Source organism: Gymnoscopelus braueri (genome assembly GCF_963280865.1).
Source record: "Gymnoscopelus braueri genome assembly, chromosome: 12".
Classification (NCBI taxonomy): domain Eukaryota; kingdom Metazoa; phylum Chordata; class Actinopteri; order Myctophiformes; family Myctophidae; genus Gymnoscopelus; species Gymnoscopelus braueri.
In genome coordinates, this window is record NC_137614.1 from 6,483,522 (window position 1) to 6,510,438 (window position 26,917).

At 39.3% G+C, this 26,917-nt stretch overlaps 1 protein-coding gene across 3 annotated transcripts; it reads left to right on the forward strand.

Annotated features, from left to right (window-relative positions):
* Positions 1 to 610: 610 nt before the first annotated feature.
* Positions 611 to 25,272, forward strand: LOC308097539 (uncharacterized protein). Of its 3 annotated transcripts, none has more exons than XM_080445369.1 (7): positions 611 to 1,208; positions 3,271 to 3,405; positions 8,808 to 8,920; positions 10,114 to 10,355; positions 16,722 to 16,783; positions 17,944 to 18,057; positions 21,962 to 25,272. In XM_080445369.1, the coding sequence occupies exons 1-7, from the start codon at positions 984 to 986 to the stop codon at positions 22,151 to 22,153; spliced, it is 1,083 nt and encodes a 360-aa protein (XP_080301495.1). In that variant the 5' UTR covers positions 611 to 983; the 3' UTR covers positions 22,154 to 25,272. The 3 variants fall into 3 exon arrangements, with proteins under 3 accessions (XP_080301495.1, XP_080301496.1, XP_080301497.1); XM_080445370.1 differs by having other exon boundaries at positions 3,271 to 3,399; XM_080445371.1 differs by having other exon boundaries at positions 3,271 to 3,363.
* The last annotated feature ends 1,645 nt before the right edge of the window (positions 25,273 to 26,917 follow it).

The window sequence follows — 26,917 nt, forward strand, 5'->3', positions numbered from 1 at the left end:
CAAAGATTTACCTTTAGCACAGCAGCAGCAAAAGTACTTTGCACCACAGGGACATTCTTTCATAATTAGTACTTTTACTTTTGGTACAGTATATGATGCCAATACTTTTACTCAAGTACATTTTGAATTCTGGACTTTTACTTGTAACAGAGTCTACATTTCTACATGTCTGTCTTCCCTATTAAACTTTGGCTAATTGAAAATTGCCGAGCTACAAGCTCACAATGCCTCGCAACGCCATGCATTGTGAGCTTGTAGATCTGCTATTTCCAAAATATTATTTTATACATTTCATACATTTGAAAAGTTGTGAAATGGGACATTCTGCATAATGAGTAGGCTATTTTTACTTTTGGTACTTTAAGTACATTTTGATACCAATACTTTTGTACTTTTACTCAAGTAAATCATGAATTCCGGACTTTTACTTGTAAGAGAGTATTTCTACATAGCAGTATCGATACTTTTATTTAAGTAAAATTAAAAAAAAGTGAGTACTTTTACCACCGCTGTATGTATTCTAACACGAAATGCCACGCCTCTCCATTATTCTCCAGCGGTCAACCTACGCCACCCTATGGCGAAGACACGTCACAACAACAACCATTAAAACTCACAACATCGACCTCGGATCAACAGTCAGCTGTAGATCCATTCATTCTGAGGAAGATACGACACAACACTAGGTACACAGACTCAACCGAAACCACTTCTCTGCTCTTCTGCTCTGCTTCTGCTTTCTATGTGGAACCTGCTGTCAATACTGTGGATTACATTAGTGTAAAAGGAAGTAAAAGGAACGGCATGTTGTGAGACTGATCGCAGCAACACAACTTTGTGTCAGAACTACAAGCAGTTCTTCCGGGGAATCGGTTAAAAAACAGCATATTTTTGTGTGTCAACAAACAATCAAACATCATCAGCCACAACGGGACACAATAATAACTCTGAGTGGACTTTAAGCCCTGCCCTGCGGTCTCTTAATGTTCTCCTCTACACAATCACAATCATACAAGAAGAAGGAGGTAATCCACGGTAAAAGTGAAACAGAAAGTGTTCCAATCCAGATGAACAAACCAGAGGAGACAACAGCAGAGAAACGCTTCCTGATCAACGACACCAACAGTCTAAGAGACATTTATCTGTCTTATAGCGACAAACAGAAGAACTCGGCCACCATGAGTTCTTCTTTCGACACACCGAACAAGGTACAGTAAAACGTGCTTTTATGTCGTTAACATCTTTGATCTTGTCACTGGAAGATCGAGCCTCAGACAGTGACTGCACCGATGGTAGCACCTGAAACACGACTGCCCTACCATCACGGTCATGGCGCTACTTGTTCTTCTTTTCTGAAATTTTACATTTACAACCAGTACAGCTACATAAACGTTCAGATTTCAAATATAAAGTGCTGACCCCCCAGCCACTGATGTTACAAGTTAAAGCGCACGTGTCTAAGTACCCGAATCTTCCGTATTGTTCAATTAAAAGATTTTTAATCCGATCGCCGGCCACTTTCTCCGAATTTTCTCCATATGCTTTCAACCACGCGCCCCTATCGGTTGGGAGGTGTATTGCACCCGGATACTAATGACAGAAAAACTAAAAATAGCCGCCGATTAGATTAAAAAGCTTTTTATTGAACAATACGGAATATTCGGGTACTTAGACAAGTGCGCTTTAACTTGTAACATCCGTGACCGTGGGGTCAGCACTTTATATTTGAAATCTTAACGTTTATGTAGATGTACTGATTGTAAATGTAAACATTTCAAAAACAGGAACAAGTAGCGCCATGACGCTCGTGACAGACGAGTGTCATGTTAGCCTTGGATTCAAGACTAACATAGATGTATTTAATCGAGTCTGACTTTTACTTTCGTATAATATGCTATCAATGCAAATGTCAAAATCGATCATACATCTATGATAGCCTTGATCCAAGGCTAGACTTTAGCCCTGTATTATAGTTATGTTGTTTGCATTTTGTCACTGCAGAAGATCAGTCACTGAGTTGCATGAGTTATGTCGTTTGCCTCAGGCTTTGTTTGTTTACCTACAGTAGTAGTATGTCAGATTTGAACAATGTATTCAACATTACAATGACTTGAAGGTTGATGTAGCCCAGTGGTTCTCAACCTTTTCAGGCCGTGAACCCCCACAATAATCAGATTTGAACTGGGGACAACCCCACCCTGATAAGCACTTGGAATTGTAGGAGTTGAGGCATTACATTTTGGTTGACTCAGTTCCACAGATTTATGTTGTGGGAATTGTGAGATCGTAGCTCAGCTATTTACATTTTCATATAATATTTGCCGATTGACAAAGTCCTTAAATTGTCTCTTCACTGTCATCTGGGGACCACCCCCAAAATCATCGGGACCCCCCCCCCCCTTCGCGGCATGCTGCAAGCTTGTAGATCTGCTATTTTTGAACAGCCGCAACGCTAAAATCTAAGACATTTTTGGAAATGTTGGCGGAAACAAAATGTTTAAATCTTTTAAAATGTTCACCTATAAATGACCAAAAAAAGTGGTTTGACAGGTGTGTGTGTGTGTGTGTGTGTGTGTGTGTGTGTGTGTGTGTGTGTGTGTGTGTGTGTGTGTGTGTGTGTGTGTGTGTGTGTGTGTGTGTGTGTGTGTGTGTGTGTGTGTGTGCGCATGTTGTATGCAGTGGTGTAAAGTAACTTAAGTACATTTACTCAAGTACTGTACTTAAGTACCAGTATTTTTTACATTACTGGAGAATTTTCAATACTTTTACTTCTACTCCACTACATCTCAGAGGCAAACATTCTACTTTTACTCCACTACAATTATTTGAAAACTTTAGTTACTTTGCAGATATAAATTATATATTACAATTATATTATTATAAATTATAATATTATATTATATAACATGAATTAACCACTTTTAGCCCCATTTTATACCTAGGCTATTTGAAAATAGCAGATCTACAAGCTCACAACGCGTCATCGTGACGCGTTGTGAACTTGTAGATCTGCTATTTTCAAACACTTTGTACTTTGACTTTTGGTACTTTAAGTATATTTTGATGCCAATACTTTTGTACTTTTACTCAAGTAACATTTTGAACACAGGCCTTTTTTACTTGTAACAGAGTATTTTTATGCTGTGGTATTAAGTAAAATATCTTGAGTACTTCTTCCACCACTGGTTGTATGCACTGGTGTTATGTTATGATGTTATGATGAAATGTACTGGAGCCTTTTAACTAAACCACTGCTTTCACCTCCCATAGAGAGTCGAGCAGAGCTCTGGGTCTTCTGGTGACAACAAGAGGCCAAGTGACAGCTCTGTGCCGTCTTCATCATCTTCATCTTCTGCTGTTAAGGTACCGTCTTCATCATCTTCATCTTCATCTTCTGCTGTTAAGGTAAAGATGGCTTACATTCCCTTTGTTGGGATTAAACATACCAGGGGGTCCTTGGGGAGGTTCCTCAGCTAAATTTGTTAATACAGCAGCATCACAATCATTTGAACCACTTTATCCATTTGGCTATTCAAAAATAGCAGATCTACAAGCTCGACAGCGCGACACTTTGTGCCTCGCTGTCGAGCTTGTAGATCTGCTATTTTTGAAAATTTCAGAAAAATATCGAAAATTTCAGAAAAATGTGGAATAGTCTTGAATTTCTTGTAAAGGACAAGTTAGTTTTTTTTACAACCAAGGTTTATGTTTTAGCTTGTAATTAAAGTAAATAAAAGATGAGTGTTAAAAAAAAATCATTTTCTGCTTTCCATAGTTTTAGCAATTTACGCGATCTTTTTTACAGTGGGCGGGGGCATTCGGGCAGGTGGCTAAATATGTCTTTTTTTTTTTACACAATAAAAAAGGTCCCGTGGTCTTTGATGGCCAGATGTGAGTTATTGGGGGCTAGAAGAGCTACTGTAAATAATAGTAAAGAAATCGCCGGGTTATTGTGTAAAAAAAAGACATATTTAGCCACCTGCCCGCATGCTAGCCTGGTAAACCCTCCCTCCGGAAATCTAATTTCTATTTGATTCCAGGAATCAAATAGAAATTAGATTTCCGGAGGGAGGGTTTACCAGGCTACCCGCATGCCCCCACCCACTGTAAAAAAAGATCGCGAAAATTGCTAAAACTATAGAAAGCAGTAAATGGGGGAAAAAAAATTAACACCCGTCTTTTATTTACTTTAATTACAAGCTAAAACATAAACCTTGGTTGTAAAAAAACAAAGTTGTCCTCTTCAAATCTTCTCTTCTGGGGGTCCCTGGCACAAAACATTTTCAGATGGGGGTCCTCGGACAAATGCATATCATTTTGGGGGCCCTCCTTGACATGAAAAAGTTTGAGAACCACTGGTCGAAAAGAATCGATCCACAAGCTATAACAAGGTAGCTTGTTATAGCTTCTGTTTTTTAGGAAAGCAACACTGCATACCGTGGAGTTGTAATGAGGCCTCAGGCTATAACTACATTAAATGTACTTTCGCTTTCACTTTTGTGCCACTGCAGTCTGCCAGGATGGTGGCATCATCACAGAGAACCATTAGGTAGAGTTATTCTGATACCGATACTCAGTGGTGGAAAAAGTACTCAAATTCTTAACTTAAGTAAAAGTACCAATACTGCACTATAAAAAATACTCTGTTACAAGTTGTAAAAGTCCAGAATTCAAAATTGACTTGAGTAAAAGTACACAAGTATTGGCATCAAAATGTACTTAAAGTACCAAAAGTAAAAGTACTAAATATTAGAAAATAGCAGATCTACAAGCTCACAACGCATTGCAATGCGACGCGTTGTGAGCTTGTAGATCGGCTATTTTCAAATAGCCTAGGTATAAAATAGGGCAAAAGTGGTAAATGTATGTTTTATAATGTAATCATTTATATCTGAAAAGTAACTAGTAACTAAAGTTTTCAAATAATTGTAGTGGAGTAAAAGTGCAATATTTGCCTCCGAGATGTAGTGGAGTAGAAGTAAAAGTATTGGAAATTGAAAATACTTAAGTAAAGTACAAATACCTCAAAATTGTACTCAAGTACAGTACTTAAGTAAATGTACTTAGTTACTTTCCACCACTCCCGATACTACCAGTATCGGGGAAAGCTGCCGATACTGCCTAAAATGCTGGTATCGGTCTGTCAGTCTAGGCCATTTTACATTATTATTAATTTCATCATGCGTCTCGCTAGCCAATCACAGCGCGTCTGCGAAGTTTGAAGTTAATTTCATCATGTGTCTCGCTAGCCAATCACAGCACGTCCTGCAGAGCTTAGCCTATGGGCGTGTTTTCCACAGCATGGCGTCACAGCGAAAGAAAAACTTTCACCACGGATGGGTCCTAAACCCTCTTATAGGAGCGGTTGCACCGCTCAAAAATCCTCTCTTATGGGGGTCCTTGAGGCATATCTTTTCAAATGCGGGTCCGCGGACATGAAACTGTTTGAGAAGCACTGGTCTGTGCCATTCCCATACCATGTCATTTATTACATGATGATTATGTCATTTACAGTCATCAATTATTTAGTATTTTGAATGCTTCAGTTGCACTACTGTTTTATACTCTTACTGAACAATTTACATTATTATTTTACTAACTTGTAGCTGCAATTTTTATTTACTCCTAGATCAGTGGATCTCAAACTTTTTTTTATTTCAAGGACCCCCATAATTGAGAGAGTGTACAAATGGAACCAAATGGACCCGTAGGTTCCATTTGGTTAATTTGGGGGGGTGGCAGTCTGACGGGCGTAGGAACAAGCGGGGGTTGCACTCTCGTGAAACCAGAACTGGATTAGCATCAGTGTTGCCAGATTTTGCGTGAGAAAAAAGCAACCAGGTCTATGAAAACAAGCCCAAAAGAAGCGACTAGGCCACTTTAAACGTATGTATTGGCGATTTTCAAAAGAAAATCTTGAAACATTTTTAACAACAAATGGGGGTCCCTGGCCCCAAATATTTTTAGAGGGGGGGGGGTACGTGGACAAATGCATATTAATTTGGGGGTCCTTGACATGAAAATCTTTGAGAACCACTGGTTTTAACAACATTATGAAACCAAAAATATTTATAAGCGACTTTACAGAAAAACAAGCCCAAAGTCGCTCATAATAAGCCGACATGGCAATACTGATTAGCATCTTTGGGGACCCCTGGTCACCGAAGCTCTGGTGACACACCACACCACACCACACCACACCACACCACACCCAAAGATCAAATATCAAAGGCTGGATAACCTGTCCATCCAAGCAGGAAAGCCCTGTATATACATTTCCACAGACCACCAAAGTGCTGCCACTCCTATGCACTTGACTGCAAACAATAATGCAACACAGTAAAAGTAGCCATAGGCCTAATACCAAAGTTACATGCAAAAATATGTAATATATATCAGAACATCGGCCTGGCGTTCGTTAGAAATGAAGTTTTAATCATGTGACCGACCTTCATGACATACAATTCAGAGGGTCTCTGTAACTCCATCTTGTACTGGAGAGGGATTTTAGCATCGGTGCGATTGTCACTGGTGAACACTTTATCCCTTTCAACCCGGGAACGCATCTCTGTCATTTTAGATTTTTTTGTCTATTAAAGCGGCATCGCTTTAAAATATATATATTCAAAGATTTGCCAAAACCGTCACGATATAAAAATGCCCTACTTGATCATACTACAGCATCACACAAAAGCATCAAAAGTAGCAGATCTACAAGCTTGAAACGCAGCACATTTTGAGCTTGTAGATCTGCTAAGTTTTGATGCTTTTGAATACAGTTCTGTTTGGACAGGTTTCCAACTCGACAGATACGATATTCTGTATATCGTTGCTGTCGGGTGGAAACCTGGTAGGTCAAAAAAACGTTACTCTTTTTATCATTTAAAAACATTTTAAAATAGTGAAAATGCAACGTGTTGTGAGCTTGTGGTGTGTGTGCTCGTCTCACACTCTCATGCACACGCTCCGCCCGCGACAACAGTTGAAAGGTGTGGTTAACCGACAGGACAACTAGCCTGGTAAACCTGCTACTTTTGATAATTTTTTTGTGACGCTGTGCAGTGGGGTAAAGTAACCAAGTACATTTACTTAAGTACTGTACTTAAGTAAAAGTTTTAGGTATTTACTTTACTTGAGTATTTACAATTTCCAATACTTTTACTTCTACTCCACTACATCTCAGAGGCAAATATTGTACTTTTACTCCACTACAATTATTTGAAAATGTAGTTACTAGTTACTTTTCAGATACAAATTATGATATTATGAAACATACACCAACCACTTTAGCACTATTTTGTACCTAGGCTATTTGAAAATAGCCGATCTACAAGCTCACAACGTGTCGCATCGCGACGCGTTGTGAGCGTGTAGATCTGTTATTTTCAAACATTTTAGTACTTTTACTTTTGGTACTTTAAGTACATTTTGATGCCAATACTTTATTACTTTTGTACTTTTACTCCAGTAAATTTTGAATTCTGGACTTTTACTTGTAACAGAGTATTTCTATATTGCAGTATTGGTACTTTTACTTGAGTAAAGAATTTTTGTACTTTTTCCACCACTGACGCTGTGGTATGATCAAGGCGTTCATTTACGAAAAAAAACCCACAAAAAGTTGGAATATGGACTACAGCAACGACATATTGACTTAATGTTTCTAATAGTAATGAATAAAACGATTGCACCAACAAGAATAAAATAGGCTGGTGCTCCGACTTGAGTCTGCTGATCTCGTGCACTGAATGTTTCCATGGTTACGTGGCTTACAGTGGATGGCCTGGTGTTTACTCGGTTGTCTTGTCTGTGTACAGTATTTACATGAGACGCTCCTCATGTAAATACTGTACACAGACAGACAATGTGACCTTGTGGGTCCAAATTAGAATGTAGGCGTTTCTTTTGTCACTTCCTGTGAGAAAAGTCTGTGCTCTGCGTTCACCTCTAGTGTTTGTTTTCATCTGGTTTGGATGAGAGACTTTGCCTTTTCAGCTGACACACAAAAAAAACACTTTGTTGGACACACAGCCTTATGGTGCGTTCACACGGGCAGATTAAAAGATACATGCTACCATTTATTTTCAATGGAAACCAGCGACATGAAGATAGAAAGATACATCCGACGTCTGTAGCTGTAGCTCTAGAGACAAAGATACGAAGCTACAAATTCAAGTTGAGCTGGGTTCAACTTCCAGATACAACAGATACAACTGTAGCTCCGATGTCCGCACGTTTGATGACGTCAGCGACAGCGTTGAGCAACACAGATACAAAGCGTCAAAGTTGCGGTGTATTTTTGTATCTTTTAATCTGCCCGTGTGAACACACCATTACAGCAGCTCTGCTTGATTTATACGTCAATATATCATAAATTATATAATAAACATCATACAGTATATTGTCTTCACACCACGTTTTGAGTTTGCAGATCTGCTACTTCTACGTGACGCTGTAGTATGATCAAGTAATGTGTTAATTTGCGAAAAAACACAAAGTTTAAACATGGAGATAAGAGGTTTCTTTAAAAAAATATATGGGTATTGTAATCTTTCAGCATTATCGTTGCTGTCCGAGCAACTATATGCTGAAAGATTAGAGTAGCCATATATATATACAAAATAAACCAAAAAGGGAGAAAACCGGGACAATTAGGTAGCGAATGTTTAAAAACCCGGAACATTTGAATGTTTTAGAGATAATTGCCGGGACATCCAGCTTGAAACCCGGACAGTCTGTCTGGTCAACCTGTGAAAGAGTGTTTGATTCCAGTGTGTTTGTAATAATGCTAGCACTTGTTCTTTCAGACTGCTGAAAAGAAAACTCCTTTCAGACGAGTCAGAAGTCCATCCAGACCCAGAGCGTGGCTATCCAAAGTACCCACCAGTGCCTATAAGATACCAGGATTCTACAAGCCTCGGTAGGACCGGCACGGTTCTATTTGCATAATAATGTTTGTTCTGTTTGTTTACCTTTTCGTGGGAAGTGAATGTATTCCAAGCTAATAGAAACGACAGCCTTTCTCTTCCTGGACAGTTAGCATAACGAAATAGAGGCCATTGTTCTTGCATTAGAAAAAAAGGAAGAAGTTTGAAATGACCAAACCTACCGATGATGTCACTGGTAGGCAGGTTTCCGAACTGTTCACAGCCCTTCTCTTATTATGAGCATTAGTGAGGACCGATTATATGAAGATAAGGTTACTCCTTTTAATCCATGGGTCAATGTTTTTCAGCCCAAGGACACCCTAGCTGAGAGATGAAGCAGGGACCCCCACTACATATTAAATAAAATTGTGTTGCAGATTACACTTTTTCATAGATATTTATCATAGATAGATTTATAGACTTGTTTGACAGACACTGTCATCAGTGTATGTTGGATTCATGTTAATGTGTATTTTCAGACATTTAACCACTTGAACCGTCAATACTTAGTAAACTTGACCTTTCACTCTGTACTTGCTGAATGTACTTACTGTGTCTGCTCTTTTTTTCACTCTACGCCGAACCTAGCAGATCTACAAGCTGAGCTTGTAGATCTGCTATTTTTGGCTAAAGTTCTCCTCAGAATAAAAAAAAGAAGAGTTTTAACCCATTAAGACCTGGAACGCATCTGTGTCACTTTCTGATTTGAGCTAAAAAAGCATGATTTTACACTTTGGCTATTAAAAAATAGCAGATATACGGTGCCGCGCTACGAGCTTGTAGATCTGCTATTTTTGAAAAAACGTGAAAACTTGTGCAAACCTTTGAATATATATTTTTTTAAAGCAAACATTTTTAACTCAAATCTTTGCTTCTGGGGGTCCCTGGAACAAAATATTTTGAGATGGGGGTCAGCGGCCAAATACATTTAAGTTTGGGGGTCCTTGACATGAAAAAGTTTGAGCACCACTGATATAGAAACATACGTTTTTTTCAGAATACTGTTGGGATTTAGAAGACATTTGTAGAATCGGCTTCAAGTCTTAATGGGTTGATATACTAGAAAATGTAATATTGCTGTCCACTCCTATCCTAATGCATATAAAGTGATATTGATGATTAAAGTGAAGGCTGAGGGATGATGATGATGGCTTTTGTTGACTTTGTGTCTCTTAAATCCTTGCAGATACCATGTGCATCATCACGAGTATCCCTTCCGTAAACCGGCCTTTCACTTCGGCTTCCGGCCGTACCACCACTTCCCCCCCGGCTCCGGGGGGTACTTCCAGCACAGGGACCACCCCCCGTCAGCGCTGGACATCAAACGGCAGAAGGACAGGATCAGGGAGAGAGAGAAGGAAAGAGACATGAAGAGAGACAAGGACAGAAAGGACGACAAGAGTTCGTCTCCGAAAGACAGCCTCACAGGTACTGTCTGTCAACGTCCCCTATAGCACTGGTTCTCAACCTGTGGGTCGGGTCCCCTCCAGTTTTTTTTTTGGGGGGGGGGGGGGGACACTGAAGTCACATTTTAACCCATTGAGACCTGGAACGCATCTGTGACATTTTTTGATTTGAGCTGAAAAGCATTATTTTACAATTTGGCTATTAAAAAATAGCAGATATATAAGCTCATAGCCGCGCTACGAGCTTGTAGATCTGCTATTTTTGAAAAATCGTGAAAATATATATTATATATTAATATACGTATATTGTTTTAAAGCAAACATTTTTAACTCCAATCTTTGCTTCTGGGGGTCCCTGGAACAAAATATTTTGAGATGGGGGTCCACGGCCGTATCATTTTTGAGAACCACTGATAGTATAGCAAATATGTTTTTTCAAAAAACTGTTAGGATTTAGATGATATTTGTAGAATCCCTCAGAAGCAAAGATTTGAGTTAATGTTCGCTTTAAAAATGCGTATATCCAAAGATTTGCACACATTTTTCACGATTTTTCAAAAATAGCAGATCTACAAGCTCGGCACTCTGTGCCGCACTATGAGCTTGTATATCTGCTATTTTTGAATAGTCAAAGAAATCTTGAAATGACACACAGATGTGTTCCTGGTCTTAATGGGTTGAGGCCTTTTAAGCCCTTTTTAATACCTCGAAAAGGGAAAAAAAGACCATTACTGCATCAAAAGTAATCAACAAACTATACAATAAAAACTGGTCAAACGTTGTCCAAATTGACAAATGATATAAGAAAGAGGCGAATAATGTTAAAATAGCCAATCTACAATCTACGGCGGTTCCCTAACTTTATTAGCTAGAGGAATTTGATGTAACCAGCAAAAATAGCCGATCTACACGTCGTGAGCTTGTATATCTGCTACTTTCTAATTTATGGAATTTCTTTTCATTCGTCTATGAAATTATTTTGTAGGCGGACATTTTTGAAAACCTTTTGAACCAATGATTAAACAATACATTTGTAGGAAACGAACAATACATTGTTTAATATCCTTGTATTAAACAATACAGGGATATTTACTAGCGTCCCAATACAACTTTTAGAACCACTGGCCTAAACCACGTTTCATTTGATCAGATCAGATAAAATAAATAAAATAAATAAAATATATAAATATATATATATATATATATATATAAAACAAAATTTCCATCTTTTTGGCCAAGATGGCAGCAAAAAAACGTTTCACATAAAAAAAAACTAAAACAAGCAACATAAAAAATCTATTGAAACAATGTAAAACAATACAGATTAGTGGCGTTTCAGTAGCAGGACATGTGCACGGTCTACACACACACACACACACACACACACACACACACACACACACACACACAGTCTACACACACAGTCTGCACACACTCACACAGCTGATCAAATAGTCCTTTATCCTGTTTCCCGAAAGTCCTCCATGCTGATAACAGAGTTCAGTTGGAGGTAGCTCACACACTATTTTACCGTATGCGTGTGACCCCAGTCTACACTGTAATACTCAATGTTCATTTAACTGAGTGCAAATGAACCCTTACAGGTCCATTTGGTTCCATCTGTATTCTGTACACACTCTCAGGCCCCCTTTTCCACCAGGCCCCTTTTCCAACCAGTTTCTAGAACTGGTTTGGTTCCAGATTCTTGGAACCGTGGTGCTTTCATGGAACCGGCCCCCGAACCGGCTTGCGTTTCCACCAGGTTTAAGCAGAATTATATTAACCCATTAAGACCTGATTCCGATTCCACAAAATGTCTTCTAAATCCTAACAGTTTTTTGAAAAAAAAAAATGTTTCTATATATCAGTGGTTCTCAAACCTTTTCATGTCAAGAACCCCAAAATTATATGTATTTGGCCGCCGACCCCCATCTCAAAATATGTTGTTCCAGGGACCCCCAGAAGCAAAGATTTGAGTTACATATGTTCGCTTTAAACATTTATGTTTATGTGCTTCAAAGGAGTACAGTATTTGTGCATTTATATATGTGACCAGTGGGTGGCAGTATAGACCAGTGCTGGCACAGCCCGAGGCATAAATTCCATTGTGTGATTTACAAAGATTTGGAATGCAGATTATGTAAGGCAAGGCAACTTGTAAAACATGTTTCAACACATGTTTCAAAGAGTTTTACATAAAACATTTAAGCATTAAGACGTCACGACAGCACAATTAATAAAGGTAGGGTAAGTGATATTTTGTGGTTAAAACATAATTTTTTGTTAAAAGGTAAAAGCACTATTTTCTGATGGTAATCATTGCTGTAGAGTGTGTTTGTTCAGTAACAGGGCTCTCCAGCTCTTTAATAAACAGAAAATACATTTTTATTTTTTCAAATACATTTTAGCCAATCAGGAGAGAGTACCCATTTATCAGCTTCATTTTTATAGTAGTTCCAGTTCCAATTTTGTCTGCTCATTTATTGGTGTCATCACTTCCAATTTCACTTGTTTAATCTGTATCTTGTCCGAGTTCTCTATCCTGATTGGATGACATTGGTATCCCGACCTGAAAATGCATTTTCTGTTTAATAAAGAGATGGAGAGACATGAAGACTCTTGTTACTGAACAAACACTCTATAGCAATGAGTACTATCAGAATATAGAGTTATTTAACACTTATTTTAACCAAAGAAAATCACTTAGCCTAACTTTTTCAAGACGACAGAATAAACGTGAGTAAAAAATAATACAGACAAATACAGACAAAGAGTAAATTTACAGTGGGAAACGGGGTATGTATCACGGCAATAAATTAAAAACTTAAGTCAAAACAAAACAAAGGATTTCATATACTGTAATAAAAGTATTCTATACATTTATGCCAGTGCAACGTGGTCTTCTTCGAAAACAGGAAGTATTGATCAATATTCGGTCTATATCTCACTTCAAATGTTTCCAAAAACATTCTTGTGAGTAATGTTTTGCTGTACATTACATTGTGTGTTTGTTTACCTGGCTGCCATGTTGGATACGGCACAAAACCAAGCTGATTTGAGCCAGGTGATCTGAGTCTTTGATTAGACAAGAGGTCTGTTATCGAGTTCAGCGGTCATTATAAAAAATGTTTATGTGATTGACCAATCAGAATCAAGCATTCAACCGAGCAGTGTAATAAGCAAAAAAAAAAATGTGATTACCTCAAATAATTACAATCAGGCGACAGGCGACCCGCCCCGGGACTTCATCAACAGATGCTATTATTGTCAAGGGGGGGCTATTAACCCATTAAGACCGTGAACGTGTCTGTGTCATTTTTAGATTTCTTTGGCTATTCAAAAAATAGCAGATCTACAAGCTCTTGTAGATCTGGTATTTTTTTCTAAATCGTGAAAATATTTGCAAATCTTTGAATATATATATATATTTTTAAAGCGAACATTTTAACTCAAATCTTTGCTTCTGGGGGATTCTACAAATATCTTCTAAATCCTAACAGTTTTCTGAAAAAAACATATGTTTCTATGTCAGTGGTGGTCCTCAAATGTTTTCATGTCAAGGACCCCTCAAAAATGTATGTTTGCCGCGAAGCCCCATCGCAAAATATTTTTTTCCAGTGACTCCCAGAAGCAAGCTCATAGCCGCGCTATGAGCTTGTATATCTGCTATTTTTTAATAGGATGCATTCCCGGTCTTAAGGGGTTAATGCAATCGTAGCCAGATTATAAAAAACAGCCCATAACAAGCATAACAAGTTTGTCAACACACACACACACACGACTATGTAGTCCAATACTTTAATGAGGCTTTAGTTTGACCATCTTAGTTCTTAGGTGTCCTCACACGTATAGTAATACAAATGTGTGTGTGAGAAACGGGTTTCTCTGTGTGCCTGAGAGATGGTGCGATGATGGTGACTCATCGAGAGAGAGCGAAAGAGAGAGAGAGAGACAGTAGAGCGCAAATGGGAGAGAGAGAGAGCAGCATATAATGAGCCATAACAACGCTATCGCCTCACATAGCAGCACTGCAGTCAGACGTTGCGAGGCAGATTTCTCAAATCACACCCAACAGATCCCGCTTAAAGAAACATTAATTTTAGCCCCCAGTCAGCCGCTTGCTTGCTCCTTGCACCACAATACAAAGCTCTGACTCTCTGGACAGGAGATTGAGGAGAGACAGCGGCACCACCACCACCACACTGAGCCATAGTGTAAACCATGCTCTAAAAATGCAACCGTACTATCACAGCTCTGCTCTGCTCTGCTCTGTGGGGGAGTCGTAGTCGTAGGGAGACGGAGGACGACGAAACATTTCACGTCACGATTACTGTGGCCCAAAATAATTCCGATTGACGCTATAATCGCGATGATCAAAATATGCTTAAAGGAGTACTTATTTTCTATCAATTGCACACCCCATGAAGCCTTGAATTCATGGATTTGTTTTTGTTTTTGTCGCATTCCTAAGCCAATAATTTAATGACTGGGTGTATTTCCGGTAGGAGACACAAATAATCTACTTTGTGTCTCCTACCGGATACATTAGCCGGTAGGAGACAGGAATCAAATTATTAGCTTAGGAATGCGACAAAAACTTTTTTTAAAATCATGAATTCAAGGCTTCATGTGGTGTGCAATTGATAGAAAATAAGTAATTTTTTGGGTGAACTACTCCTTTAAAGCAGCGCTTCTCAAACCTTTTTCATGACAAGGACCCCCAGATTGATATGTATTCGGGCCGCAGACTTTTTTCCCCTCTACACCTATACCTCTTTGCCAAGAATATCCGATCTACAAGCTCACGAACGCGTTGTGAGCTTGTAGATCTGCTATTTTTGGCTAAAGTTCTCCTCAGAAAACGGATGCTAGGGTTCAAGTGGTTAAGGTAAAAAAAACAATCATATCACACAAAGAGTTGGCGGACCCCCTGTAGTAACTCTGAGGACCCCCTAGGGGTCCCGGACCCCCTGTTGGAAGACCCCTGGTGTAGAGTGAAATAAGTGTGCTCTTTACAGGTAGTGTTTTACTAATTACAGAGGGTTTCACTGCTGCCGGGTATGCAGCTCAGTAAAAACTAATTGGTCTCAGTGTAAGACAGAGGACAATTTCACGATACATTTTTATCTCTGAAATACGATTATTGTTAAGAGATAACGATTATGGTTCCCATCCCTTGCGTAGCGCTCACTGTCTCAGTTTTGATCTAGATTTTTGAGGATTTGATTAAATATAGATTCTGGATTCAGGGGAATATAAGAATGTTGTTGTGTAATGTCATGATTTTATGGCAAGAAATTAGTGTGTGTGTGTGTGTGTGTGTAAGATAATGTAGTTTTTATATTAGAAAACTTAATGAAAAATTTTACATGTATTCATGTTAAACTTGCACAAATAAAACCTTTTTCTTTTTGTATTGCTCAATTCTCAGTGACTGAGAGAATAACAAGTTATAGTAAAAAATAAAAATGGTGGTATATAAATTTATCATGAGTAGGCTTAGGCTAGCTGAGGAGGAGGGATGCTAAATTATGAAACGTTTAAAAAAAAAAAATGTTTGGAAGTTGTGAATCGATTCAGAATGGTAGTAGAACATACTGTAAGAATTGCGATTCTTATGTGAGTCAATGTTTTTCCCACAAGCCCTAGCGTTCAGGCATAATGTCTCTGTCGGGTGGAAACCTCATATCATGTCCAAAACTGTAAACTTTTCAGGATTCAAATGACCCATTAAGACCTGAATTTGATTCTACAAATGTCTTCTAAATCCCAACAGTTTTCTGAAAAACGTATGTTTCTATATCAGTGGTTCTCAAACCTTTTCATGTGAAGGACCCCCAAAATGATATGTATTTAGCCGCCAATCCCCATCTCAAAATATGTTGTTCCAGGGACCCTCAGAAGCAAAGATTTGAGTTAAAAATGTTCGCTTTAAAACTATATATATTCAAAGATTTTCACGATAAAAAAAATATATAGCAGATCTACAAGCTCGTAGCGCGGCACTCGGTCTATGAGCTTGTAGCTATTTTGGAATAGCCAAAGTGTAAAATAATGCTTTTTTAGCTCAAATCAAAAAGTGACGCAGATGCGTTCCAGGTCTTAATGGGTTCAACACATTGATGTGTTGTGTTGCAGCAGTGAGGTTGCGCTGGGTTGTGTTGCAGTGTTGTGTCTGACGGGAACTGTTTTGGATACACACATTGCAGACTCTAGCCCCAAAAGGTCTGAATGAGCAGCAATTCTGGTGTACGGATTTTTGTTCTTGTATATTGTTTTAACTTTTTTGATCCAGCACCCAGCCTAGTAGTGTCTTTTAGCCGTTTTCTCAGCTTCTCTCTCTCGTGTTGTTCTCCTGTTGACATTGTGTGCTTTCTGTGTTTTCCAGCTCCCCTGACGCCTCTGTTCCCCAGGTCTTCTTCCAGCAGAGAGAAAGACAAACAGTTGAACGTAAGTGAAGTACACGCAACAATCCTCTGCTGCTGCTTTCTCCTGTACTTTTATTTAATCTCCTGCCGGTACTACCAGGGTGTCTGATTTCAAGTTTTCAGGGCTGTCAAGGTTACAACATTTTAAGTTGACGATTAATTGTCACACAAATAATTGCGAATTGCGATTTAATTGTGTTGGAACATTGGAACATATTAATAAAAATTAAATTTCTGATTGGCCTTTTAGGCTTCGTTATCACAAATGGCACGGGGTAGATATGACAAATAACTATATACTAAGAAATTACTGACATATTTAATAATTTTATACTCTCCAAAACATTTTAAAATAGCAGAAATAGCTGATCTGCAAGCTTACAACATCTCCCATTTTAGGGTAGTTTATCTGCTCCTGTTCCTATATTTTGTTATTGCCATCTGACAAGTAGTGTGGACATAATGTGTGTACATTTGTATTGTGACATAGATTTTTTAATGATGATTGACAGTCCGTGGTCGCTATATAATGATGAGTGTGTGCATGTCACAATTCTTGGACCCTGATGAAGGCGCTTGAGCCGAAACGCGTTGGTCATATCTGCGTTTTTTAAAGTTGACCATATAAAGGCTTAAAAAATAAATAAAAAATCAACTGAGCTGGACCTTTCTTAAGTTCACCTGTTTTTCACACTTGGATATCAGCTTACTACAAGGGAAGGAACTTTAATGTGTAGATAGATAGATATATAGATAGATAGATCCTGCACCACAAGATGCACAGCCTGCACAGGCTTATAAGACACTCACAAAATGTCCATACTGTACACCAAGATACACCCCAAACAGAATACATACACATATTGATTTTCCAGGCTGTGAGTTACGATTACTTCGTCCTCCAACGCAGCTGCAATGCCTTATCTATGAATATTATTGAACAGCCAACTGAACATATACCACAGATACACACGCTTAACCATTGTCACTTTCCAAAATGTTCTAGAATAATAAAATAAAATAGAATCATTTACAACAAGCTCACTACGCGTCGTCGTAACGTGTTGTGAGCTTGTTGTGAGCCAACTTTAGCAAATTTTGGATGATTTTCTTGCAGTTTTTTTTTTTGTAAATTAACGCCAATTCCTGAATGTGAATTATTCTCCTCTCTTTGTCCTGCAGGCTTCTCAGGAGAGCGAGAAAGAGCGAGGTCGAGAGAGGGAGCTCCCCTCCACGTTGAGTCGGATAACGGCGCGCAACCGAGCCATCCAACAGAAGAGGAAAGAGATAGAGGAGGTGAGGGTGTAATGTCAACGCACGCACGCACTCACACACACGTATGCATGCACACTAGAAATTGATAAAGAAAGTAAATACTACTTCTTTTTTTGTTAGCCCGTCCAAACGGGAACGCATCTGTGTAACCACTTTAACCATTATTTCATACTTTGGCTATTCAAAAATAGCAGATTTACAAACACAGAGTGCCGCACTATGAGCTTGTTAGATCTGCTATTTTAGAAAGATCGTGAAAAGTAGTGAAAATCTTTGAATATATATATATTTTCAAAATTTTTAACTCCAGTCTTTGCTTCTGGGGGGTACCTGGAACAAGATATTTTGAGATGGGGGTCCGCGGCCAAATACATGTTACTTTGGGGGTCCTTGACATGAAAAAGTTATAGCAACATACGTTTTTTTTTTTTAACTGTTAGGATTTAGAAGACATTTGTAGAATCGTAGAATCGTAGATTCGCCGACAGACATTCGTGGTTTTTCGGTTGTGGACCACCGCCTGTCTGACCGAATTCCCACTGGACGCCCGCGGGTCATCCGTGGCACGCTAAGTTTGAAGTCAATCGATCAGACTGGTGCTGTCTTAAACATTTGTCGCTGTCGGGTGGAAACCTTGTATATCTAAAACCGTTTCTCTTTTTCTTTTTCTTATTATTTAAAAAAAACATTTTAAAACATTGAAAATAGCCGATCTACAAGGTTCGTTGGGACCTTGTAGATCGTAGCGTTGTGACCTTGTAGCTATTTTCACTACTTTTGTGCAGCACTCGGGTATGATGAACTTGGGCGTTCATTTTTTGGAAAAAAAAACTGTTGTTGAACTATGTAGATACGAGGTTTCTGCCCGACAGTGACGAATCGTGTAAACACGGAGCCTGAGGCAGTTCAATTTACTGTGCGCCCAACGAAGAAGCATTTCATCATGTGGACATGATTGATATGGGAGGTTTTGGTAGTTGATTGGAGGAGAGGTGATTTATTTCAGTTAAATGTGAAAGCCTGTGGCTTTTTGAGGACAGTTATGAAATGCTTCGTCTCCATGACACAGCAGGACTCTGACACAGTGATGACCAGCGGTGGAAAAAAGCACTCAGATTTTGTTCTTTCGTGAAAGTAGCAATTTCCACATGGTAAAAAATACTTTGTTTACAAGTAAAGGTTCCTGTATTCAAAATGTTTCTTAAAGCAGCACTATGTAACTTTTTAACAACTATATTAACAGCTATATACAGCATATTATGTCCCATTAAAAATACGTTTTTTTTAAAGAAATAACAAACATCTTTCCATACATTTATAGACTCAGGGGGGTCCCTGCCTATTTATCGTCATCCAGACACTGTGTCAAAAAAGCATTTTCTGTTCACTAAAGAGGTGGAGAGACATGGAGACTCCTGTCACTGACACTCTATAGCAATGATTACTATCAGAATATAGAGCTATTTAACACATTTAACATAAAAAGATCACTTACCCGTAGTACGGTACTGGAGTAAATGTACCTAATTACTTTTCACCAGTGGTACGCGTGCTTCATGGCGGTCTCCAACGTGACACGAGGCCTTCGCTCCAAGATCTGTTGTTCTTCGCTAGAGACGAGGCCCTCTTTGCTTTTGATATCGCCATGGTTACAGGAGAAGATAGAGAGGCTGTCTGGCAACAGATAGCTGATGCAGACATAACACACACACACACACACACACACGCACACACACACACACACAGGTTTGCACTGCTATCCTTAGGCAGAGATTACCATTTTAGGATGGCATTTAAAATAGCTGAAAATAGCCGAACTACAAGCTCGCAAAGCGTCATGCTGCGAAGCTTTGTGAGCTTGTAGATCGGCTATTTTTCGGTGTTTAATATCACCACACAACTAAGTATAAAATAGGGGAAAACTCTAACTCTAACCCCAACCCCCTAAACCTAACCTCTAAATGTCTAATCCTATCCCCAACCCCAACCTTAATCTTTAACCCATTAAGACCTGGAACATATCTGTGTCACTTTAGATTTCTTTGGCTATTCAAAAATAGCAGATATACAAGCTCATAGCGCGGCACCGAGTGCCGCGCTATGAGCTTGTAGATCTGCTATTTTTGAAAAATCTTGAAAACATTTTTTTTTAGATTCTTTTAAAAAAACTGTTAGGATCTAGATTTTTTTAAAGAATCGCCTCAAACCTATCTCTAAAAATCTCTTTAACGATAAAACAACCCTTTTTCTTGTGAGGATCAGGAAAATGATCCTCACAATGTCTACCAGCATTTAGCCCTCACAAGTATAGTAATAATAATACAAGTACACTACACTACACACACACACACACACACGCGTGCGTGCGCTCAATGCTGTTGTGCAGTGAAAAGCTGCCGGTTTGTGCGCTCTGCGATGGAATGCTAATCCATTCAGCGTCTCACTCAAGGTTTCTCTTAACCCCTTCAATCCGGGAACGGATCTGTGTCATTTTAAGATTTCTTTGGCTATTCCAAAAATAGCAGATCTACAAGCTCATAGTGCCACGCTATGAGCTTTTTTGGAAAAATCGTGGAGAAGTTGTGCAAATCTTTGAATATATATATTTTTAAAGCGAACATTTGTAAGCTTCTGGTGGGGGTCCCTGGAACAAAACATTTTGCGGGCGACCGAACGCATATCTAAAAATGTTGTCTAAATCCCAACAGTATGTTGCTATAGCAGTTGTGCTCCAACTTTTTCCATGTCAAGGTCCTCCAAAATTATATGTATTTGAGTTAAAAATTTTAAGATTTGCAAAACGTTTCCACAATTTATTTTTCAAAAATAGCAGATCTACAAGCTCGTAGCGCTTTGAGCTTGTAGATCTGCCATTTTTGATTAGCCAAAGCAATCAAAAAATGACATTGGCGTTCCCAGTCTTAATGGGTTAAGACACGTCTCACTCGAGGCCCCCCCCCCCCGCCGCCCCATTTGGCCGTCACAAGTATAGTATTAATAATACAAGAATATACACACTCACACGCTCAATGCTCTAGTGCCGTCAAAAGCTGACCGTTTGTGCGCTCACAAACGTGCTGCGATGGCGCATGTTGTGAGCTTGTAGCTCTGCTATTTTTGCTATAAAAAAGTGGTTAAGTGTGTGTGTGTGTGTGTGTGTGTGTGTGTGCGTGTGTGTTTTATAGATATTGAACCAATGAAATAGTATATCAACAAGAGCTTGTGTCTGAATAATAACAAACAATGAAACAAATGACACTTTCCAAAGGTATAATACTTTTATTAAAAGATTGTTAACAGTACATAGTAGTACCAGTCAAAGGTTATGCTAAAAAAGGATAACACAAAAAAGTGTGGTCCATTGTAGGGCTGTTACAGTTATAACGCAATCGCCCTAATCACAATTATTTGAGATAATCGTCATAATCATTTCCATGTTGATAAATGTTCATATATATTTATATATTATATATATGCATTTAAAAAAATTGTGGAAATAGCCGATCTGACGCGTTTTGAGCTTATAGATCTGCTATTTTCCACTACTCACGTCAAGTTATTAAATGCTGTAAGTTATTTGTCGTATCTGCTCGGTGCGCCTTTTTGTTTACGAAGCCTAAAGGCCAAACAGAAATGTAATTTTAATTCATAATGTTCCAACAATGTTCAACAACAGAAACACAATTGCAATCGCAATTATCTCACTTGGTGCTATGAGCTTGTAGATCTGCTATTTTAGAAAAATCGTGAAAATGTGTTCAAATCTTTGAATAATATATATACTTTTTTTTTTTTTTTTTGTAAAATATGTTGTTCCAGGGACCCCCAGAAGCAAAGCAAAGATTTGGCTGTATCTCTAAGGACCCCCTGTTGAAGACCCCTGCCGTACTCATCATTCATCATTGTGTTGTTTTATCTTCCACAGGTGTACCGCCAGGACTGCGACACGTTCGCGGTGGTGGTGAGGATGCTGATCGCCAAAGACCCCTTGCTGGAGCCCACCCTGCAGACGTCTCTCCAGGACAACCTGCGGGACATCGGCCACCGCTGTGTGGAGGCCATGCAGGCCTTCATAGAGGAGTACGACTCCAAGCACCCCAAGGACCCTCCTCTCTAGTCCACACACACACACACACACACACACACACACACACACACACACACACACACACACACACACACACACACACACACACACACACAATCATGCACATACATTCCTGGGGGGGTTGGGGCACGTATTTTCGGAGGTGCACAATTGTAATAACATGTCGAACAAAGTCACATAACTGACCGAATTTTGTAAAAAGATTCCAAAATAGCAAGATCTACAAGCTCACAGCGTGCCGCGATGCGACGCTTTGTGAGCCTTGTAGATCTGCTATTTTTTTGTATTTGTTGTATGAGAAGTATGTATATAGGAGATTGATTGTGTGCGTACATGGGTCTCAGGTTGTGTCAGATGAATTGGTGAAACCTTGAATTCATGGAGATGTTTTAGTTTTTGTCGCATTCCTGAGCCAGTAATTTGATGACCGGCTGAGACTCAAAGAGTCTTCTACTGAGTCTCCTATTGACCGATGACCCGGTCATCACATTTTTGGCTTAGGAATGTGACAAAAACTAAAAAATCTCCATGAATTCAAGGCTTCATGGGGTGTGTAATTGATAGACCGGTGTCCCATTTGCCAGCTGACACTGCGGCACGCTGCCGAAATAACGTTAAGCGGCTATTTTCGGTGGGAGACGCGGTACGCAAGTATAAGGATTCGTGTCCACAGGAAGTGTTTTTTGAGCGACGTACAATGTTGCCAGATGGGAAATGTTAAATTATCATACCAGATGAGATGACTAACATTATCATATTTTAAAGACGACTACAGCCAAAGACAAGATAAATCACAGGTGTAAATATGTAATTTCACACATTTTTTTTATTTATTGTAAAGAGACAACCTTGTTTGACACAACTACTTAAGAGAAATACACAACACATAACAGTGTTGCTGTGTGGAAAAAGGCTTCCTTCCTGGATCGTACTCAAATAAAACCTGGAACTGGACTGGAAAGACGCGACCAGTGCCTTTAATGCCTCCAAGTACAGATCTTATTGTGAAAAGACAAGCCAGATCCCCAATCAGCAGCCAGGGAATTTAGTAAATTCATGCACCTTTTTTGTGATATGGTGAAATTATCGTACATTTGATTTTTTTGGCATTGTTGACTGTACATCGTACAGAGGGTAAACTACTTATGTTTTTGTTAATCAACGCCCTACTTCATCATACAAGAGTGTCGCACAAAAGTAGTGGTGAAAATTGCAGATCTACTGTAGGTGCTCGGGTGAAGCAGTGGTAAAGTGCCTGCCCACCACTGCAGAGGTTGTGGGTTCGACTCAAGCCCCCAGAACCCAGTGTTTGCATTGAAGCGCATTGGACATGCTGGCCATTCAGCCAGGAATTCACGAGGAATTAATTGGCATAACGACTAAATTGGGGGTAAAAAGTAAAAAAAAAAGAAAATGCCAGTTCACGTTGTGAGCTTGTAGATTATCACTATTTTAAATTGTTTTTTTTAAATGATAATAGAAATGGAACGGTTTTCTGGACAAGTTTCCACCCGACCGTGACGGCATCGTGTCCAGAGCGCCACATGTGCACTGAGCCCAAACTTACTTTTCAGGATTCAGACTGAGCGGCACAAAATCTCTGGCAACTAAAAACAACCCAAAACACGCTTTCTGTGCACAGTGGACACGGTCCACTTCAGTCTGATTTATAAAAGGGTCATTAAGACCTGAAGCCGATTCTACAAATGTCTTCTAAATCCCAACATTATTCTGAAAAACATATGTTTCTATATCAGTGATGCTCAAACTTTTTCATGTCAAGGACCCCAAAATGTATATATTTGGCCGCCAACCCCCATCCAAAAATATTTTGTTCCAGGGACCCCCAGAAGCGAAGATTGGAGTAAGAATGTTCGCTTTAAAATAATATATATTCAAAGATTTGCACACATTTTCACGATTTTTACAAAATAGCAGATCTACAAGCTTGTAGCTTGTAGAAATGAACACTTCGACTGGTCATATTCGACACATTGCTGGCCAGCCCTGGATTCAAACCTGGGGCATCTAGTGACTCCTGCTCCCCAGGTGGGCTCTATAACCATTCAGCTATGCCACCACCAATTGATTTGGTTCTGCTAAAAACTGGTGGGCCTCCCTCACACAGTTAAAACACTCGTTTTATGGCTGCCTTATGCCTTACGTGAAGCATAAGCCCATTTAAATTCATTTCCTATGGAAGTCACATGGTTTCATAAAGCTGACTTGCCTTAGGGGAGGGGGGGGGGGAAGCCAGAGAGCGGCGAAGCAAGTCGGCTTTATCAAACCATGTGACTTCCTTAGGGAATGAATTAAACCGGCCTTATGCCTCACGTAAGGTATAAGGCAGCGACAAAACGCTTGTTTTAACTGTGTGAGGGAGGCCCAGGAAACGCAAGCCGGTTTGTGGCCACGTTCCGTGAAAGCATCGAGGTTCCAAAGAATCTAGAACGGAACCAGTTCTAAAATGGTGCTTGTCTGCCTTGCGTACACAACAACCATGTGGAGTGGAGACTTTGTGTGTCACATTGGTTAAAGGCTGCTTAACGTTTCATTTATAATTTTTTTTGTATGTTCTTGTAAATCATTCCATGTGCTACTGATGATCTCGCCTGCTGTCGTGTCAACAGTCAACTCTTGGCATCGAGCCTCATTCCGCTTGGCTCTGCTCTTCTTAACGGCTCTGTTAACCACGAGTGGGCGGGATTATCATTATTTGTATTTGCATTTTTTTAATGTTTTTCGTAGCATCGTGTTATCATGTGGAGGATAAATTCCACCAGTGGTGACAGACTGTGAATACAAAGGAGGAAGAAAAAATACACTGTAGCAATTGCTTAAGAGTGAGTCATAGGTGCCAAACGCAGATGTGTTTAAAATGTCTAATCAAGAAGAAAAAGAAAAGGCTGGCATTTAAATGTGTAATGACTAATGTTTTGCCAGCATTTTCGAGCATTTTCCTTGTGTTTGTACTGGACTATTAAGCTGGTGTGGCTCACTCTGTGGGAAGCCTTGAGTCAAGGGCACAAACTTTTTTTCTAGCTTGTTTTGATGAATAATTTATCATTTGTACTCTGTAATTCCCTTTTTTCCCCCATTTGCTATATTAAATATCAGATGATGATAAATTGTTCTTTAGTGCTTTATTCAATGTCACACTAGATAACACCAAATCAAGCCAGAGAGCAAAAATTACAAATCATCCCTGTCGGGTGGAAAAACCTCATATGTACAAAACTGTAATTTTTCAGGATTCAAATTCAAAAGTAGCAGATCTCTACATTGGATGCTTGTGTGTGCCGCTGATTTACGAAAAAACACAACAAGCTAGAATATGGAGATAAGAGGTTTTTGCCCAACCGCAACAATATTTACTAATGTGGGGTGGGGTGGGTGGGTGGATGGGTGGTACGGGAGCGGGCCAGACCTTGGGTAATGAGACCCATGAGATATTGTGTAATGGAGCGTGCGTGTTATGTGTGACCGCCGTAGCAGCCAGGTCTTACAGTCTGTAAGCATACTTTCTGCTGACAAACAGATGGCGTTTCCCATAACCAGAAAACACCCAGAGCTGACGTTAGCAGCCCTGGGGGAAGAGCTGCCAGACCAGCCAACCAACCAACCGGGCCATACATGGGCAAATGGCGGCACGGGGGCCACATGCGGCCCCCACCTTCACATAATGCGGCCTGCAGGTTAATATCGGAATACTGATAAATTATTGATTTCAGCTGTTACAATTCCAAACATGCAAACATGACCCGCTTTAATTACTTCAGTCTATATTAGTAGCTTAGTGAGTGACTGGTATTAAAATTCTATTGTCTTTTTTATGTCCAATGTATTTGTATTTAAGTTCATAAAAGTTAACATAAGTATAACTAAATGCATTTGAAATTAAATAAAAATAAAAAATTTCAGGATTCCAATTAAAAAATGGCAAAGAAAAATTCAGGATTCCAATTCAGAAGTAGCAAAAATAGCCGATCTACAAGCTCAAGCGTTTTGAGCTTGTAGATCGGCTATTTTTGCTACTTTTGTGTGACATAGAATTTCAAAGTACAGCATTAATTTACGAAAAAAGTACGGATATAAGACGTGTCTGCCCGACATTATATGCAATGTGGCCCTCTGGAGTGAGTGTAGCCCTCTCCATCATCAAAGTTGCATCACCCCTGAACCAGGCCATTCACACGGTTCTCAGACGTTTTCATGTCGAGGACCACCTAAATTAATACATATTTGACCATGGACCGGTATCTGAAAATAATTAGTGCCAGGCACCCCCATACAAGATTTTTGTGTTGCTTTAATGTTTAAAAAAGATTCCACATTTTGACCTCACTTTGAGAACCACTGCGTTAGAGCCTGACCGATGCCAGAGACTTGGGCCGATCCCCATTTCAGAGAGTCCTAGACCAGTGGTTCTCAAGGTGGGGTCCGGGGACCCCCAGGGGTCCTTGAGGTGGTCCCCAGCTAAATTTACAATCTACAATTTAGGCATTTAGCAGAAGCTCTTAATCCAGAGCTACTTACAGTAAACAAGGAAAACATGAGGTAACACATCAAATGCATAGAAATAGTAATCTTATTATCATAGTAATCTATCATCAAATTATCATCAAATTATTGATACGGATGTACACTCTGGGAGTTAAGCTCTGTATCCTCATTCATACCATTATTACCTATGTTTAGACCCATATTTTGTGAAAAAAGTGCAACATTTTCCAATCAATAAAAAAACAAACAAACTTAAGATTGGATTACATT